General features: G+C 43.1%; 2 protein-coding genes across 18 annotated transcripts in view; one reads left to right on the forward strand and one right to left on the reverse strand.

The window, feature by feature from the left end:
• Positions 1 to 15,968, forward strand: part of pomt2 (protein-O-mannosyltransferase 2) — a 259,016-nt gene that overhangs the window by 229,601 nt on the left and 13,447 nt on the right. For 9 of the 14 annotated variants that reach the window (XM_072567928.1, XM_072567935.1, XM_072567927.1 and 6 more), the window contains one exon: positions 5,567 to 6,593. The exons of 1 other annotated variant lie outside the window; for it this stretch is intronic. In XM_072567928.1, the coding sequence (XP_072424029.1) occupies positions 5,567 to 5,852 (286 nt within the window). In that variant the 3' untranslated portion in view covers positions 5,853 to 6,593. Of the gene's footprint in view, positions 1 to 5,566; positions 6,594 to 15,968 lie in introns of those variants that run through there. 4 more of the 14 variants (XR_011960401.1, XR_011960400.1, XM_072567941.1 and 1 more) reach the window with 3 other exon arrangements.
• The window catches only part of tmem63c (transmembrane protein 63C), a 400,240-nt gene continuing 390,963 nt past the window's right edge, over positions 6,692 to 15,968 (reverse strand). For all 4 annotated transcript variants that reach the window (XM_072567924.1, XM_072567925.1, XM_072567923.1 and 1 more), the window contains one exon: positions 6,692 to 14,721. In XM_072567924.1, coding sequence (XP_072424025.1) covers positions 14,509 to 14,721 — 213 coding nt within the window. In that variant the 3' untranslated portion in view covers positions 6,692 to 14,508. The remainder of the gene's footprint in view (positions 14,722 to 15,968) is intronic.

Raw genomic sequence — 15,968 nt, forward strand, 5'->3', positions numbered from 1 at the left:
TAAACTTCCACTCTAGCTCCCTGAATTTCTGCTTTAAATCCCCATCTCGCTTCCTTCCTCTGTTGTTGGTGCCAATGTGGACCACAGTTTGGGACTATTCACCCTCCCCCTCGAGGATCCCAAAAACACAATCAAAGACATCACGAACCCTGGCACCTGAGAGGTAACACACCAACCGTGAGTCTCTCTCATTCCCACAGAATCTCCTATCTGTTCCCCTAATATGGAGTCCGCAATGACTGATGCGCTGCTCCTCATCCCCCTTCCCTTCTGAGCAACAGGGACAGACTATGCCAGAGACCTGTGCCCTGTTGCTTAGCCTTGGAAAGTCATTTCTCCTTCCCCCGCCTCCCCCCACCCCCCCACCCCCTCCCTCCCCCCAGAAACAGGGTAGTTGTTATGGGGGACTTCAACTTGCCAAATATTGACTGGAAATACTATAATTCATAGTATCCAAAACTGTATACTTGTTATTGAGGCGACCGGCCACAGGGGAACCCTGCACTACCTGCCAGTTCCCTTTCTGTTCTCTGACAGTAACCCATCTACCTCTTTGTTTTTACCTGAGGTGTGACTACTTCCCTGTAACTCCTCTCAATTTCTCTACTCATTACTCATTGTTCCCTACTCTTAACAGCCTTACCCTTCACTCTAACAGGAACATAACAACAATTCAGAGAGATTATCTCACTTTTGAAAGCCTCCCATGTGCCATTGTCCCCTTACCTCCAATCAATTCTTGCAAGTTCCTGTCTCACTGTCAACATTTGCCTTATTCCAATTAGCAACTTTAACTTTTATATAAGGCCTGTCCTTTTCTATCACTATTTTAAAACTAATAGAATTCTGATTACTAGTCACAAAGTGCACCCCCCACTAACACTTTCATCATTTGCCCTGCCTTATTTCCCAAGAGAAGGTCACGTTTTGCTCTTTCTCTAGTAAGTGCATCTACATATTTAACAAAGTCCTTAACGCTATGGCAGTCCCAGTCTATGTTTGGAAAGTTAAAATCTCCTACCAATTATTCTTGTACAAAGTTGAGATCTCTCTACATATTGATCAGCAGGAAATTCAGGAGCAAATAGATGAGTGATGTATACTACAATTCCATCAAGGGAATTGTCTCCTTATTTCTGAGTTCCACGGATATAGCTTCAATGGGCGATCCCTCAGAAATATCCTAAGTACAGCAGTAACGTTTTCCTCAATCGAGTCCTAGTTCTAGGGCTTTGTGGGAAATCATAAAATCACTGCAGTGCAGGGATTAGCCATTTCTCCAAAGAGCATCACACCTACTCCCCCAACCTATTCCCATAACTCTGCATTAACCATGCCTAATCCCCCTAACCTCCACAGTTTGGACAGGGAGAGGAAACTGGAGCACCCAGCAGCAACCAATGCGGACCTGGGGCGAATGTGCAGACTCCACACAGTCACCTGAGGTGGAAGTGAACCTGGGTCCCTGGTGCTGTGCCACCCATAATGCTTGATGTCAAATCGTTCTCTATCAATCCATTCGAATTATATCACCATTCTTCCTGTAGGATTTGACAAATTGGATTAATTATTTGAAAGTCAGACCAGAAGTCACAATTACAATTGTTTATTAATCTCATAACAACTTGCAGCATTGAGATACACAAAAATATTTAGCATTATTAGTGCAAGTAATAATTGAGGTTAAAAGGCAGTGGAGATTATTTCCCTGGACATTAGCAATAGCTCTGATTTAAGGTAATATCAATCTCAAAGGCTAAAGACTAATTTATACTTGGATAAACCCATTATATAGGTCACAATAACTTCACGGAACACGACTGAATGACATATTAAAAATTTGTTTGGTTTATCTTATTACTTTTACACCCAGTTTTATCAGCAACTTCTGGAGCTTGTTATTTTGATTTGGTGGCTCGAGTTGGTTGTTTCATCATCTGGTATCCTTGCAATCTGCCATCTGGTACGTCAGACAGCAAACTCCCATCTTATACATGACATCTATTTTCGTCTGAGTTTTTAGTCTCCTGGCTGGAGCCGATTTTTACATTGGGTAGATATATTTTTACATCAGTTCAGGCAGCATCCAAGGAGCAGCGAAATCGACGTTTCGGGCAAAAGTTGCCGGAACGTCGATTTCGCTGCTCCTTGGATGCTGCCTGAACTGCTGTGCTCTTCCAGTACCACTAATCCAGAATCTGGTTTCCAGCATCTGCAGTCATTGTTTTTACCATATTTTTACATCAGGTTAACTCAAAACAATCTCTGCCCAGTTTCCAAGGCAAGGCTAACACTGGTGGGAGAAAGTGGTTGGGGAGCAATCCAAGAGAGACTAGATGGGATATGAAAGGGGAGAGCAAATTTAAGTAAGTCTCTCACAGAAAGACAACAGCAGGTTCAGGACAGAGGGACTACTCGCTGTAATGTTTTGTAAACTTGTTTTATGATAATTTCTTGGATTATTAATTGAGAAGAGAATAACTTTTAGAATCATAGAATTGTTGTGATGCAGAAGGAGTCTGATCAGCTTAATATAGCTGCACCAGCTTTCTCAGAATGATCTTTAGGACTTGGTGCCATTCTCCTGATTTATTTTCCCCATAACCCTGAATATTGTTGTCATTTCAGTAAACGTGCAGTGTCCTTTTGAATACTTCAGTTGAACCTTCCTGTTCTGCACTTCTGTTACTAAATGACTTGCTGTTTGAAAACGTTTTTTCCTCTCATCACATTTACTTCTTTTGCAAATCAATTTGAATCTGTGCCCACTTCCTCACGATCCTAAAGGAACAGTTTCTCCCTTTCGAGACCCTTTGAGATTTTGGTAATATCAATCAAATGTTCTCTTAACTTTTCCCACTCCAAGGAAAGCTGTCCTAACCTCTCCAATCTAACTTCATAGCTGGTATTTCATCCCTGAAATCATTTTTGTAAATCATTTTGACAGTCTTGCATCTGTGGTCAGCAAGATTTTGGAAAGAATTCTGAGGGATGGGATTTATGACTATTTGGAAAAGTATAAAGTTAAAAATCACATAACACCAGGTTATAGTCCAACAGGTTTAATTGGAAGCACACTGGCTTTCGGAGTGACGCTCCTTCATCAGGTGATTGTGGAAGGCTCGATCGTAACACAGAATTTATAGCAAAAATTTACAGTGTGATGTAACTGAAATTATACATTGAAAAATTGATTGTCTGTTAAGCCTTTCATCTCTTACAATACAGTGATAGTTTCACTTCTTTCATGTGTAAATCACAAAACCCTTTTTTTTAAAGTTGCATTCTCGGGTTAGCTGTTAACAATGGTGATAGCTAGACAATATGTTGAAGGTGTTAGCCCCCTGTGTTCTCTGTCTATGACCTGATGTTTAGATTGATTCCAATCTAAAAGGTGAAATAACAGAGTTTTGCATAAATTCATGCAGTTTTTGAGCTCAGAGTTCAACATGAATGTATGCAGTTTTTGAGTAAAGTGCAATGTAACTCTGCAAGTACAAAAAAATTCACCACACAAAATGTGTGTGTGTGTGTGTGTGTGTGTGTGTGTGGTGAGTGCAGAGTGTCTAAAGTCTGTGAGGGGGTGCATGTGTGGGAGTGTGTGTGTGGGTGTCTGTGTGCACGTCTGTGTGTACCTGTGTCCGTGTGTATGTGAGAGTATGTGTGTGTGTATGTAGTGCAATGGTGGTCACCTGTAATGTGACATAAACCCAAGGTCCCAGTTGAGGCCCTCCCTATGGGTACCGAACTTAGCTATCAGCCTCTGCTCAGCCACTTTCCTCTGCTGCCTGTCCTGAAGTCCACCTTGGAGGATGGTCACCCAAAGGTCTGAGGCTGAATGTCCTGGACCACTGAAGTGTTCCCCAACCGGGAGGGACCCCTCCTGTCTGTTGATTGTTGTGTTGTGCCCATTCATCCATTGTCGTAGCCTTTGCATGGTCTCACCAATGTACCATGCCTCCGGGCATCCTTGCCTGCAACATATAAGATAGACAACGTTGGCTGAGTCACATGAGTACCTGCCATGTACAAGGTGGAAGGTGTTCCCACGCGTAATAGTGGTATCTATGTCCACAATCTGACACCTCTTGCAGCATCCACCGTGACAGGGTTGTATGGAGTTGTCCTGAGAGCCGGGCAGTTTGCTACCAACAATGATCTGTTTGAGGTTTGGCGGTTGTTTAAAGGCAAGTAGTGGGGGTGTGGGGAAGGTCTTGGTGAGGTGCTCATCCTCATTGATAATGTGTTGCAGGTCACGAAGAACATGGCGTAATGAAGGGTACCCTGTCAGTTGCAGCATGTGTCTGTCTCCTGAGGGGGTCATTACGGTTTCTTGCTGTGGCACGTCGGAACTGGCGGTCGATGAATTGAGCATCGTACCCCGTTCTTGTGAGGGCATCCTTGAGTACTTCCAGGTGTCCGTCAAGTTCCTCCTCATCTGAGTAGATCCGGTATATGCGTAGGGCTTGTCCATAGGGAATGGCTGTTTTAATATGTTTTGGGTGGAAGCTGGAGAAGTGTAGCATTGTGAGGTTGTCTGTGGGTTTGCGGTAGAGTGTGGTGCTGAGGTGTCCAAGAATGAGACAGACAGTCGAGAGTAGTCCATGGTGAGTTTGATGGTGGGATGAAACTTGTTGATGTCACTGTGTAGTTTTTTTTGTGACTCCTCGCCATGGGTCCAGAGGAGGAAAATGTCATCAATGTACCTGGTGTATAATGTTGATTGGAGATCCTGCATAGAGAAGAAGTCTTGTTCGAACCTGTGCATAAAAATGTTGGCATATTGGGGTGCAAATTTGTCCCCATGGCTGTTCCGTGTGTCTGGGTGAAGAACTGGTTGTCAAAGGTGAAGACGTTATGATCGAGGATAAAGCGGATGAGTTGTAGGATGGTGTTTGGAGATTGGCAGTTGTTGGTGTTGAGTACTGAGGCTGTTGCTGTGATGCCATCATTGTGGGGGATGCTGGTGTAGAGTGCGGAAACGTCCATTGTGACGAGGAATGTTCCCGGTTCGACTGGTCCGTGGGTGCTGAGTTTCTGTAAGAAATCCATAGTGTCGCGACAGAAGCTGGAGATCCCCTGTACAATAGGTTTCAAGATGCCTTGCACATAACCAGAGAGATTCTCACATAGGGTCCCATTGCCTGACATGATGAGACGTCCCGGTGTGTTGGCTTTGTGTACCTTTGGAAGGCAGTAGAAGTCGCCTACACGAGAAGTATGTGGGATGAGGGCGAGTAGGGAACTCTGAAGGACTGGATCCAAAGTTCTGATCAGTGTGTTTAATTCTCGGGTGTGTTCTTTGGTCGGATCAGCTGGTAGTTGCCTGTAGTGTTCCTGGTTGTTCAGTTGTCGGTACACTCCCATGCAGTAATCTGTTCCATTCTGAATGACAATGGCTCCTCCTTTATCTGCTGGTTTGATGACAATGTTGTGATTGGTTTTGAGAGCTTGGATGGCATTGCATTGTGAACGGGTGATGTTTTGCTCTATCTTGTACCTCCCACCTTGTACATGGCAGGTACTCATGTGACTCAGCCAACGTTGTCTATCTTATACGTTGCAGGCAAGGATGCCCGGAGGCATGGTACATTGGGGAAACCGAGCAAAGGCTACGACAACGGATGAATGGGCACCGCACAACAATCAACAGACAGGAGGGTTCCCTCCCGATTGGGGAACACTTCAGTGGTCCAGGACATTCAGCCTCGGACCTTTGGGTGACCATCCTCCAAGGTGGACTTCAGGACAGGCAGCAGAGGAAAGTGGCTGAGCAGAGGCTGATAGCTAAGTTCGGTACCCATAGGGAGGGCCTCAACTGGGACCTTGGGTTCATGTCACATTACAGGTGATCACCATTGCACTACACACACACACAGATATTCCCACACACACACACACACACTCACATACACACGGACACAGGTACACACAGACGCGCACATAGACACCCACACACACCCTTATAGACACACACACTCCCACACATGCACCCCCTCACAGACTTAAGACACTCTGCACTCACTACACACACACACACAAACACACTTTCTCACACTCACAAACCCCACCCCAGACAGAGAGACACAGACAGAAAAAGACCTACATGCACACATATATTTTGTGGGGTGAATTTTTTTGTACTTGCAGAGTTACATTGCACTTTACTCAAAAACCACATACATTCATGTAGAACTCTGAGCTCAAAAACTGCATGAATTTATGCAAAACTCTGTTATCTCACCTTTTAGATTGGAATCAATCTAAACATCAGGTCATAGACAGAGAACACAGGGGGCTAACACCTTCAACATATTGTCTAGCTATCACCATTGTTAACAGCTAACCCGAGAATGCAACTTTTAACAAAAAGCGTTTTGTGATTTACACATGAAAGAAGTGAAACTATCACTGTATTCTAACAGATGAAAGGCTTAACAGACAATCAGTTTTTCAATGTATAATTTCTGTTACATCACACTGCAAATTTTTGCTATAAATTCTGTGTTACAATCAAGCCCTCCACAATCACCTGATGAAGGACCGTCGCTCTGAAAGCTAGTGTGCTTCCAATTAAACCTGTCGGACTATAACCTGGTGCTGTGTGATTTTTAACTTTGTACACCCCAGTCTTACACCGGCATCTCCAAATCATGGAAAAGTATAGTGTGATTAAAGGCAGTCAGCATGGCTTTGTGAGGGGCAGGTCATGCCTCACAAATCTTATTGAGTTCTTTGAGGAGGTGACAAGACCGATTGACAAAGGTCGAGCAGTGGGTGTGGTGTATATGGACTTCAGCAAGGCATTTGCTAGGGTTCCCCATGATAGGCTCATTCATAAAGTCAGGAAGTATGGGATACAGGGAGATTTGGCTATCTGGATTCAGAATTGGCTGGCTGACAGAAGGCAGTGAGTGGTTGTAGATGGAAAGTATTCTGCCTGGAGGTAGTGTTGAGTGGGGTCCCGCAGGGCTCTGTTCTTGGGCCTTTACTCTCTGTAGTTTTTATAAATGACTTGGATGAGGAGGTTGAGGGGTGCGTTAGTAAATTTGCAGATGACACAAAGGTTGGAGGTGTCGTCGATAGTATAGAGGGCTATTGCAGGCTGCAGCGCGACATAGACAGGATGCAGAGCTGGGCTGAGAAATGGCAGATGGAGTTCAACCTGGATAAATGCGAAGTGATGCATTTTGGAAGGTTGAACTCGAATGCTGAATATAGGATTAAAGACAGGATTCTTGGCAGTGTGAAGGAACAGAGGGATCTTGGTGTTCAAGTGCATAGATCCCTCAAAGTTGCCACCCAAATGGATTGGGTTGTTAAGAAAGCAGATGGTGTTTTGGCTTTCATTAACAGGGGGATTGAGTTTAAGAGCAGCGAGGTTCTGCTGCAGCTCTACAAGTCCCTGGTGAGACCACACTTGGAATATTGTGTTCAGTTCTGGTCGCCCTACTGTAGGAGAGATAAAGAGGCTTTGGAGAGGGTGCAAAGAAGGTTTACCAGGATGCTGCCTGGACTGGAGGGCTTGCCTAATGAAGAAAGGTTGACTGAGCTCGGGCTTTTCACTCTGGAGAGAAGGAGGAAGAAAGGTGACCTGATCGAGGTGTACAAGGTAATGAGAGGCATGGATAGAGTCAATAGCCAGAGACTTTTCCCCAGGGCAGGATTGACTGGCATGAGGGGTCATAGTTTTAAGATATTAGGAGAAAGGTATAGAGGGGACATCAGAGGGAGGTTCTTTACACAGAGAATGGAATGCATTGCCAGTGATGGTGGAAGCAGAGTCATTAGGGACAGTTAAGCAACTGCTGGACATGCACATGGACAGCAGTGAATTGAGGGGTGTGTAGGTTATTTTATTTTAGTTTAGATTAGGATTAATCCTCGGCACAACATCGTAGGCCAAAGGGCCTGTTATGTGCTGTACTTTTTTATGTTCTATAAACCACCTCTTCACCAAATCCTGTGCATTCACATCCTTCCTAATGTTTAGCACTCAGAACTGCACTCGCTGCTCCAGCTCAGATCAAACCCATCTGAAATCACATACCTTTGGGCTATAAACTGAAATGAAGATTGTGCTGTTTACAAACTGAATGCCAGGTAAGTTTTGCAACTTGAAAAATCGAGTGTTAAATAAATTGTTGAGCTCTGCAATACAGTGTTGCTTTTTAGAAGCAGTAAGAGGGAGAATCTGCAGTTAACAAATTCTGCCTGACAACAGCCTCCAATCAGTTGAGCTGCAGAGTATTAAAACTATAAATGCCAAGAGCAGCACAATGTAAGAAATATCAAAGCATGCAGCTCGGAAGCATCTACGACTTTCTGTAGAGATAAACCAAGCAAAGAGAGAGTTCCTGCAGGACTCCCGTTCACCTGATCAATCACTCTGCTACAGGCAACAGCATCTTGTGCTTGTAAAGATGAAAAGCTCTTGGAGAAAAATTACCTCACCTATGGTTTGGATTTTAATCTTAAGTATTTTGTTTACTCTGTCCATATTCTTTCACTACTATTGTATATTTAGATATGCACCTTGTGATGCCAAGGCATACAAGACTATGAGGCAAGTGCTGGAAAATAGAATTAGAATAGTTAGGTGATCGAATGGACTAAAGAGCTTTCTGGTGCTGTACGTCTCTATGACTCTATTATACATGTGTTTTCTGTTTATCATGATTGTATGTGTGTGTGTGTGTGTTTATGGCTTTGAAGGGACACAAAAGGCTGTTTGTTACACTGTCGGTTACACTGGAATGTAAAGTAGTGAGGTGCTACTGAGACTTTATAAAGCTCTGGTTGGGCCCCATTTGGAATACTGTGTCCAGTTTTGGGCCCCACACCTCAGGAAGGACATACTGGCATTGGAGTGTGTCCAGCGGAGATTTACACGGATGATCCCTGGAATGGTAGGCCTAACATATGATGAATTGCTGAGGACCCTGGGATTGTATTTGTTAGAATTCAGAAGGTTGAGGGGAGATCTAATAGAAACTTACAAGATAATGCCTGGCTTAGAAAAGGTGGACGCTGGGAAATTGTTTCCGTCAGGTGGGGAGACTAGGACCCATGGGCACTGCCTCAGAATTAGTTGGGGGTCAATTTGGAACGGAAATGAGACATTTCTTCAGCCAGAGAGTGGTGGGCCTGTGGAATTCACTGCCATGGAGCACAGTGGAGGCCGGGATGTTAAATGTCTTCAGGGCAGAGATTGATAAATTCTTAATTTCGCAAGGAATTAAGGGATACAGGGAGAGTGCGGGTAAGTGATGTGGAAATGCCCATCAGCCATGATTCAATGGCAGAGTGAACTCGATGGGCTAAAGGGCCTTACTTCACTCCTAGTTCTTATGGTCTTATGTAGTTTAAATTGCAAAAATTATAAATTATTTCCTTTTAGCAAAACCAATGAAAATAAGATAGCTTGTCATAATAAAGTTTTTTTTGTTGTTGAAGCAACTTTGTGTGAATTAAGCTTTTTTATTTATTCATTCTCTGGGGTGTGGGCATCACTGGCTGGCCAGCATTTATTGTCCATCCCTAGTTGCCCTTGAGAAAGTGGGGGTAGGCTACTTTCTTGAACCACTGCAGTCCACCTGCTGTGGGTTGACCCACAATGCCCTTAGGGAAGGAATTTCAGAGTTTTGAACCACTGACAGTGAAGGAACAGTGACATATTTCCAAGGATGATGAGTGACTTGGACGGGAACTTGAAGGTGGTGGTGTTCCTATATTTCTGCTGCCATTGTCCTTCTAGATGGAACTGGTCATGGGTTTGGAAGGTGCTGTCTGAGGATCTTTGGTGAATTTCTGCAGTGCATCTTTTGGATAGTACACTCTGCTGCTACTGAGTGTCGGTGGTGGATGTGGTGCCAATCAAGCTTCTTGAGTGTTGTTGAGGCTGCACTTATCTAGGCAAGTATTTCATCACACTCCTGCCATGTGCCTTGTAGATGGTGGACAGGCTTTGGGGAGTCAGGAGGTGAGTAACTCGTCACAGTATTCCTAATCTCTGACCTGCTGTTATAGCCACTACATTTATGTGGTGAGTCCAGTTGAGTTTCTGATAAATGATAACTCTCAAGATGTTGATAGTGGGGGATTCAGTGATGGTAACACTATTGAATGTCAAGGGGTGGTGTTTAGATTGTCTCTTATTGGTGACGGTCATAGCCTTCCATTTACGTGACACGAATGTTACTTGCCACCTGTCAGCCCAAGTCTGGGTATTGTATTGATCTTGCTGCATTTGAACATGGACTGCTTCAGCATGTGAGGAGTCACGAATGGTGCTGAATGTTGTGCAATCATCAGCAAACATCCTCATTTCTGACCTTATGATGGAGGGAAGGTCATTGATCAAGCAGCTGAAGATGGTTGGGCCTGGGGCACTACCCTGAGGAACTCCTGAAGAGATGTCGTGGAGATGAGATGAATAACCTCCAACAACCATGACCATTCTCCTGTCTGTCGGGTATGACTCCAACCACAGGAGAGTTAGCCCCCTGATTCAAGGCCATTGATTCAAGTTTTGCTGGGGATCCTGAATACTTTGGTCATTTTAGTCTAATTGGGATTTTATACTTTAAGACAGCTTGTGGGGCATGATTATTGGGACACTCTTCCTGTTAAGTTCTGACACCAGTATCTGTTATAAGTACAGCACATCATGCACCTGTATTCTCTTCCACTATTAATAAAGCCTAGAAAACTAAATTTTATTCACTCCTCTCCCTACTGCCCTGATGCTTTTCATGACGTCTTTCTGCTTCTGCACACTCTTTAGGGTAGTGACATTATACTGTACTTCCTATTTCTTTGGACCAAAATCTCTTCATGCTCTTCAACATTAAGCCTCAACTGCCACCGACCTGCCCTGTTCACCAACTTATCAATGTCCTTCAGTATTCCTGCACTACTTTCATGATAGTTTAAAATGATTCCCAAGTTTTGAATTGGATGTTAGCCCCTGCCCAGATCTTCAGGAAAAGCAAGGATCCCAAAACCAATGCAGGAAATTCCACTACAAACCTTCAAGCCCAAATTGTTTCTGTTTTCTCTTATTACCATGAAGCCAACTTTACATTTATGTTGCTCGTATCCCTATAACTGTAATATTTCTGGCAAGTCTGTTAAGTGACACAGTATCAAAAACATTTTGGAAGTCCATTTACAATATTTGCCCCTCTCAAACTTAAGAGCTGATCATCACCTTCAGTAAGCGAGGAGGAGGACACACCCCTATCTACTCCAGTGGAGCTGAGGTGGAGAGGGTTGAAAGTGTCATGTTCTTTGGAGTAATGATCACTGAAAATCAGTCCTGGATTATTCGCATTAATGCGATAAGTTAAGAAGACACAACAGTGTCCCTTCTTCCTCAGAAGGCTAAGGAAATCCAGTATGGTCATCAGGACTCTCACCAACTTTCATAGATGCACCATCGAAAACATTCAATCTGGATGCATCACGGCTTGGCACGGCAACTGCTCTGCTCAGGACCGTAAGGAATTACAGAGAGTTGTGAATAGAGCCCAGTCCCCATCATACAAGCCAACCTCCATCCACTGACTACGTTTACATTTCTCACTATCTTTGAAAGGCAGCCAACAGCCTACCCCAGTTATCTCTTCAAATTTCTTCCTTTTGTGCTTTCAATATTTCATATTTTTGGAATGCAATAGCAAAACAGTGTCTTGATGAAAAGTCATTTCCCAGTTTCCAATTATCATTGTCCAGTCTCATTCTCTCAGGATTTGTGTTCAATTTGGCTTTTCTACTTGTGTATATTTCAAGAAGTTCTTGCTGTCTGTCTTTATATTGGTTGCAAGTTTTAACCTCAAAGTTTGTTTTTCCCTCTATTAATCCTTTTGGTTGTCTTTTGTTGGTTTTTAAAACTGTCATAATCCTCTGGCTTACCGCTAGATTTTGACTCATTATATTTTTTTTCCTTTCAGTCTGATGCTATCCTTAACTTCCCTGCTTAATCGTTGTTGGTTTATCTTGTTCCTTGACTACTCCTTCCTCACTGGAATATGTCTTTGCAGAGAGCCATGAGCAATTTTATTAGAAACCTGCCATTGTTCCTCAACCGTCTTGCTGCTAAACTCCTTCCCCAATCCAGCTCCTTCTGCCCACATTCCATTTAATTAATGTTATTGAAGCTTAGCACAGTTATTTCCCACCTAGGTTCTTCCCTCTCAATCATTCTATCATTTCATGGCCATTGTTTACCATCACTTAATTTATTAAATCTCCCTCATTACACACCAACAGATCCAAAATAGGCTGATCCCTGGTTAGATCTACAATGTATTGTTTTAGGAACTGTCCCAAATATACAATGAATTCTACCTCGTAGCTTCCTGTGCCAATCTGCCAACCAAATTCACATGAAGATCAAAGTTACCTATGATTTCTTTTTCCAAGGTGTCTCTCCACCACTGAAGTTACTGACTGGTCCTTCTTGCTGGACTTAGCCTTACAACATTTTTTGAGCAAGGTTGTTACATTCTCCAAGTTGATGTCGTCTTACATACCACAGGACTGCTCTCTCATTGAACCCATACTACTGGTGTTACTCTGCATTGCAAAAAACTGTCCAGCTAACTGATCACCAATTTTACAGTGATGGAGCCAGGTGTACTGAGTTTTATTTTTCACACCGATTTAAGCAGATTATATTATTTGAACTGGCTTCTAATGCCATAACTCAAATTTGGATGAAAGTAATATGAGTCATCATAATTCCAGCAAACGCATCCTCAGCACATAGGCTGTGGTTACTTTCTAGATGAGCTTGATGTTGCCACAGTGTGGTCTCAACTATTCACAATTAATTAGGTACTGGTGTAGAAAGTGCACAGGTCATTAAAATAGCATTAACAGCTAGAAAAGAAACTGAAGAAACTAATAGCACACTGTCTTTATAATCTACAGAACTGAAATACAAGCACATAGACATATACTGAAGCCTCTGATTCAATCACAAATGAGCTTTTTGCCACACCTTGCCGAAGGATATATTTGTTTTTGCAGAAATGCAGCACAGATTTACCAGAAAAACAACTGGATTGCAAGGGTTATAATTACAAAGAAAGATTGAGTGGGTTCAGTTGTACTGTTTGGATTTAGAAGGTTACGGGGGGTGATGGAAGCCATGCTGTCACCATTTAAAAGGTAGCAGGAATCAGAATTAGGGAGCTTTATCTAAAGGTTAGAGCCAGACCTATCAGAAGTGAAGTTAGAGAACATGTAAAGTTTGTAACTCAAATTTAATCCAACAATCTATTTGAATGTTAATTTTGTTGAACAAAGGTAGAGCAGCCAAAGACAGTATCTGTAATTAAATCACAGCCATGATCTCGCTAAATATTGGAGTGGAATCTAGGTCTAAATGGCTTCGTCCTGTTTCAGTGTTCCTACTGCAATGAATTGAGTCATCAGCCTGACTGGGGATTTACACAGATTGTTTCTCCTTGACTACACTGTTTAAATTGCCTGAATGCATAAATCTCTACTTTCCACCTTGCTTCCATGTAAGTTAGTGACCCATGTCGAAAAATGTCTCAAATGTAGGTAATCACTTTGTTGTATTGTCAAATTATAGACCCTTACATCTCAATGAAATGTGTCCACTTTCAACCCCACATGTCTGCTTATACTTCACATCTGTCTGACCAAGTCTTCCCCACCTTTCCCAGTTATACTCTGTGTGAAGAGCTATAAATGTGCACAAGGAAAGATAATAATGAATTTTGGGAAAAATAGGAATGCAGGAAAACAAGCAGAACTAAAAATGTAAATGCAGGAATTGAAGACGACAGGAATGCATGGATGTATGGGAAATGCAGACTTTAACAGGAATTAGTAAAAGTTAGGAAGAGAAGGAGAAACACAGCGAGGAAGAGGACAGAATTTGTCAGGAAGTGAAATGTCAAATAAACACCCAGAGCATTGGGACTGGATTAAGAAGAGAAACACCACTTATCACTTGCTAAATTTAAATCAACAAAATAGCCAGTAACAAAACAAAAGACAATTGGTCTGAAACTATACAGATTAAAGTAGTAACCACATATATACACACACATACATGTAACTGAATAAGATCACAGGATGCCAGGCCTTATTAGCATTTGGTCATTGAGAGGAGCCATACAGTTTTCTATGTAATGTGGCATCTTTTGATGGAATCATGTTCCAGCAACGTTCCAGCTCCCATGTACAGGCAGATCTGGTGCATCACACAATACTGTCTAGGCACTCAGAAACATGCAGCATTCACTGGGACATGCTGATAGCAATGTGGCCGAGAGTAACCAGGTTATCACACGCAGTTATAAAACAAAGCAATCTGACATTTGGCCCCAACCAACCTCTTCTCAAAAACTCCATACTCGTTTTTGCCTCCACAATCGGCAGGTTATCTGTGGGGTTAAAATTGAGAGCCTCCAGAGAGAGAAACATTGCTCAGTTATATCTGAGATTGTACGGCTATCCCAGGATCGCCTAGTGGTACTGGATCTCACTGTCCATCAATGATCCAGCAGTTGGCTCATGCTGCTGTCTCTCGGAATCTGTTTCAGAGCTTTGTATTCGGCCAGAGTCCTCAGATTTGGTCTCATCAGCACGATTTTCCATGGTCCCATAGGTCTGATGTGCAGGGGATGCTGCAGGCATTAGTCCCAGTTCAGGATCCTGGAGAACAGCTGCCACAAACACCTAGAAATCAATCAAAGGAAATGGTTAAAACAGAAAACAGACAGAGTAACATCTTAAGACTAAGAATAGAAGATCAGAAATAGGAGAAGGCTATTTGGCTCCTTAACCCTATTTTACCATCTACTAAGGTCATCACTGATGAGATTATGGCCTTAACTCGATTTTCCTGCCTTTTCCTACAATCTGTGATTCCCTTCTCAATCGGAAATCTTGTCTAATTCAGCCTTGAATATATTCAACAACCCAGCTTCTGCTCATTGTGGAAGAGAATGCCAAAGTCTAATAATCCTTACAGAAAACAAGAAACAAAAACAGAAATTGCTGGAAAAGGTCAGCACATCTGGCAGAATCTGTGGAGAGAAATCAGAGTTAACACTTAAGTTGAGTGACCCTTCCTCTTTTCCTTAGACAACATAATTCTGCCACATCTTAGTCTGAGCCTTATTTTTCTAGAATCACCCACAAGGAGAAAAATCCTTTCAACATTCTCTCTGTCAAGCTCCTTCTGACTCTTCTATGTTTCAGTACATGATCAACTCTCTTTGTTCTAAACTCCAATAAGTACAGGCCCAACATGCTCACCCTTCCTCTTAGCACAACCACTTGATTCCAGGAATCGGCTAAGTGAACCTTCTCTGAACCTCTTCCAACTCAAGACCATGCCTGAGAAATCAGGTTGGATTATTTAAGCAGGTGGCGAGGTGTATAGATGAGGGTAGTGTATATGGATATCAGCAAAGCCGTTGTCAAGTTCCAATTTGAGAGACTGAAAAGGTAAAAGAAAATGGGATCTTGGGCAACAAGACAAGTTAGAAGTCTGTTTGTGTGATGAGAGGTTGGTGTAGCATAGGGATTGTGGGGGACAGCTAGCTCAATTGGCTGGATGGCTGTTTTATGATGTAGATTAGATTCCCGACAGTGTGGAAACAGGCCCTTCGGCCCAACCAGTCCACACTGACCCTCCGAAGAGAAACCCACCCAGACCCACTTCCCTCTGACTAATGCACCTTACACTATGGGCAATTCAGCCTGGCCAATCTACCTGACCTGCACATCTTTGGACTGTGGAAGGAAACCAGAGCACCCGGAGGAAACCCACGCAGACACGGGGAGAATGTGCAAACTCCATACAGTCAGTCACCCGAGGCTGGAATCGAACCTGGGAGCCTGGTGCTGTGAGGCACCAGTGCTAACCACTGAGCCACCGTGCCGCCATAGAGTGATAGGACATAGAATAACACAGTGCA

Source organism: Chiloscyllium punctatum, chromosome 4, assembly GCF_047496795.1.
Source record: "Chiloscyllium punctatum isolate Juve2018m chromosome 4, sChiPun1.3, whole genome shotgun sequence".
In the NCBI taxonomy this organism is placed as follows: domain Eukaryota; kingdom Metazoa; phylum Chordata; class Chondrichthyes; order Orectolobiformes; family Hemiscylliidae; genus Chiloscyllium; species Chiloscyllium punctatum.